The 2,471-nt window shown below is 40.7% G+C and overlaps 1 protein-coding gene across 1 annotated transcript; it reads left to right on the forward strand.

Annotated features, from left to right (window-relative positions):
• The first annotated feature begins 467 nt into the window (after positions 1-467).
• LOC149011451 (uncharacterized) lies at positions 468-2,091 on the forward strand. The gene is made up of 2 exons (XM_089164304.1): positions 468-778; positions 1,135-2,091. The coding sequence occupies exons 1-2, from the start codon at positions 502-504 to the stop codon at positions 1,743-1,745; spliced, it is 888 nt and encodes a 295-aa protein (XP_089020430.1). The 5' UTR covers positions 468-501; the 3' UTR covers positions 1,746-2,091.
• Positions 2,092-2,471: the final 380 nt, after the last annotated feature.

Below are 2,471 nucleotides of genomic sequence, written 5' to 3' on the forward strand. Positions count from 1 at the left end.
TTTTTTATTTTTTGGGTTACAATCGGTGTAACTGAAAAAAAAAAAAAAAAAAAAAAAAAAAAAGAAAGAAAGAAAGAAAGAAAGAGGTGTGGTCAAGATCAAATCTTGACCATGACTTTTGATCCTCACCATTCGCAGCACTGAAACCAAACACGTCCAATCCCAGCTCGCCTCCCCCCTCCCCCCTACCCCCACCCTAAAAAATAAATAAAATTAACGAAACTCACCTGGTGACCCCCTACATTTCCAGTCCATAAGTTACTAACGTCTGCACGTAAAGGGTTCATTAAGAATCCTAGGTGAAGCAACACTAGTTATAAGGTCAACTGAAATGTTGCTTGCTGTTTAGGTTTTGTGGTTGTACCTGGTTAGAAGCGTAACATTTGACACCGTGCCGAGGGAGTTATTGTCTGTCATAGTATAAAAGAAAGTCCTGGGCTCACATCCTTCAATACAAATCAAAACAACTACAATACAGAGAATTGCTACAGAAAAGAAAACATGAGTGGAGCAGTTATTCGCCAGATTGCTTGTGTTCTTCTGCTGGCCATGCTTTTTTTGGCTGTTGCTGCTGATGACAATCAGAGTAAGAACCAGAATCAGAACCAGAACAAGAACGAAGATGGGAAGGATGATGGCAACAAAGGAGAGAAGAAAGAGAAGAAACATAAGTGCAAAGTGAAGAAGTACAAGAGTTGTTACGGTCAGGAGTTCAGTTGTCCTTCGAATTGCCCAGGAGATTGTGCAGTCGATTGTGTATCCTGCAAGCCTGTATGCAGTAAGTTCTCTCATAATTTCACTCTTCTTCCAGTCATTTTAGTTTGTTACTAAGCTCGTAATGTCCCATTTTTAATGATGCTATGGTTTATTTAATGATGCTTCAAATTGTGATGCCTCTGAGTTTCTTTACAACTTGGGGCCATAAATAGCTGTAGCTTAGAATTTCTAAGCGCATGTATATATATTCTCTTGTAATAGAATATCGGATATAGTTGTTTTGAAAACAATATAGTGAAAAACCTAAAGCTAGACGTAGTTTTACATTGAGGCGAACCAGGGTAAAATCCGTGTTTATTTCTTTCTTGTATTTATTCGATTGTGTGTGATTGATCACTCAAATCCTAACAAAAACAGAGTGCGACATGCCCGGAGCAGTATGCCAAGATCCAAGATTCATAGGCGGTGACGGCATCACCTTCTACTTCCACGGCAAGAAGGACCGTGACTTCTGCCTCATCTCCGACTCTAATGTACACATTAATGCTCACTTCATCGGCCGCCACAACGAGAACATGCAGAGAGACTTCACATGGGTCCAGTCTTTAGGGATCCTTTTTGACTCCTACCGTGTCTACCTTGGTGCTCTCAAGACCTCTGCCTGGGACGACTCTATTGACCGCCTCGCCCTTACTTTCGACGGCGAACCCATCTTCCTCGCTCAGTCCGAAGGTGCATCTTGGCAGTCCACCACCAACCCAGCTGTATCTATTGTCAGGACACGCTCCAAAAACTCAGTCACCTTAGAAGTTCAAGGGAACTTCAGGATCACAGCCACAGTTGTCCCCATCACCGAGGAGGAGTCTAGGGTTCACAACTATGGCATCACCAAGGATGACTGCTTCGCTCATCTAGAGTTGGGCTTCAAATTCTTCACTCTGAGTGACAACTTGCATGGTGTCTTGGGTCAGACATATAGAAATGACTACACCGGTAGAGGGTTAAGGTGTCTGCAGCAATGCCGGTGATGGGTGGGGTTCGTGAGTTCTCTTCGTCGAATCTGTTCTCCACTGATTGCTCTGTCGCACGCTTCCGCCAAGGACTTCCAAATCCAATCATTGGAGCTTCGTCTGAGTATGCCGACATGAAGTGTAGGAGTGGCATGACTGGTCGTGGAATCGTCTGCAAGAAATAAAAATGGCTATAGATCATGTGTTGGCTGTTTGTTATGTCCATGTACTCTGACTGGAAATCTTTCTCCAGTGTGTCAATTATTTGACTTTGACTAAAAAGTCAAATAGTATAAAATGAAATAAAGTTCCCTAAATATTATTTCATTTGTAATCAAATAGTATAAAATGAAATAAAATTCCCTAAAATATTATTTCATTTGTAAGCATATCATACTACTATAATAAAAGCATGTACTCTACCTTTTTCGCAAATCTTTTTCTGTCATTTTCTGTCCTTAGAATTTTCATATATACCAATAATGTTGTACTATTTGTTATGTCTTTAGTTATTTTTGCAAGGATAATTTGGACATTGTAATCATGAATTATTATGAATTTATCCTTAATTTTAATCCTGATTTCTCTCTTGACCTCTTTGAATCTTTCTCAAACTCTGTCGCTCTATCCCTCTGCTTCTCGAACTCTCGCTAAATCTCTCTCTAAATCACTACTATCTCTCACGAGCTCTCTCAATCTCAATCTCTCGCTCTTATATCCCTCTCCCTCTCGAACTCGCTCTAA

The sequence above is a fragment of the Hakea prostrata genome, chromosome 7 (genome assembly GCF_041222555.1).
Source record: "Hakea prostrata isolate BN-2017 chromosome 7, UWA_Hpros_2, whole genome shotgun sequence".
Lineage (NCBI taxonomy): Eukaryota > Viridiplantae > Streptophyta > Magnoliopsida > Proteales > Proteaceae > Hakea > Hakea prostrata.

What these genes read in the sequence shown, in the direction of transcription:
- LOC149011451 (XM_089164304.1), top strand. Translation starts at nt 502, where the DNA reads ATGAGTGGAGCAGTTATTCGCCAGATTGCTTGTGTTCTTCTGCTGGCC. An exon ending in ATCCTGCAAGCCTGTATGCA is followed by an intron (nt 779 to 1,134) that starts GTAAGTTCTCTC and finishes TAACAAAAACAG; the next exon opens with AGTGCGACATGCCCGGAGCA.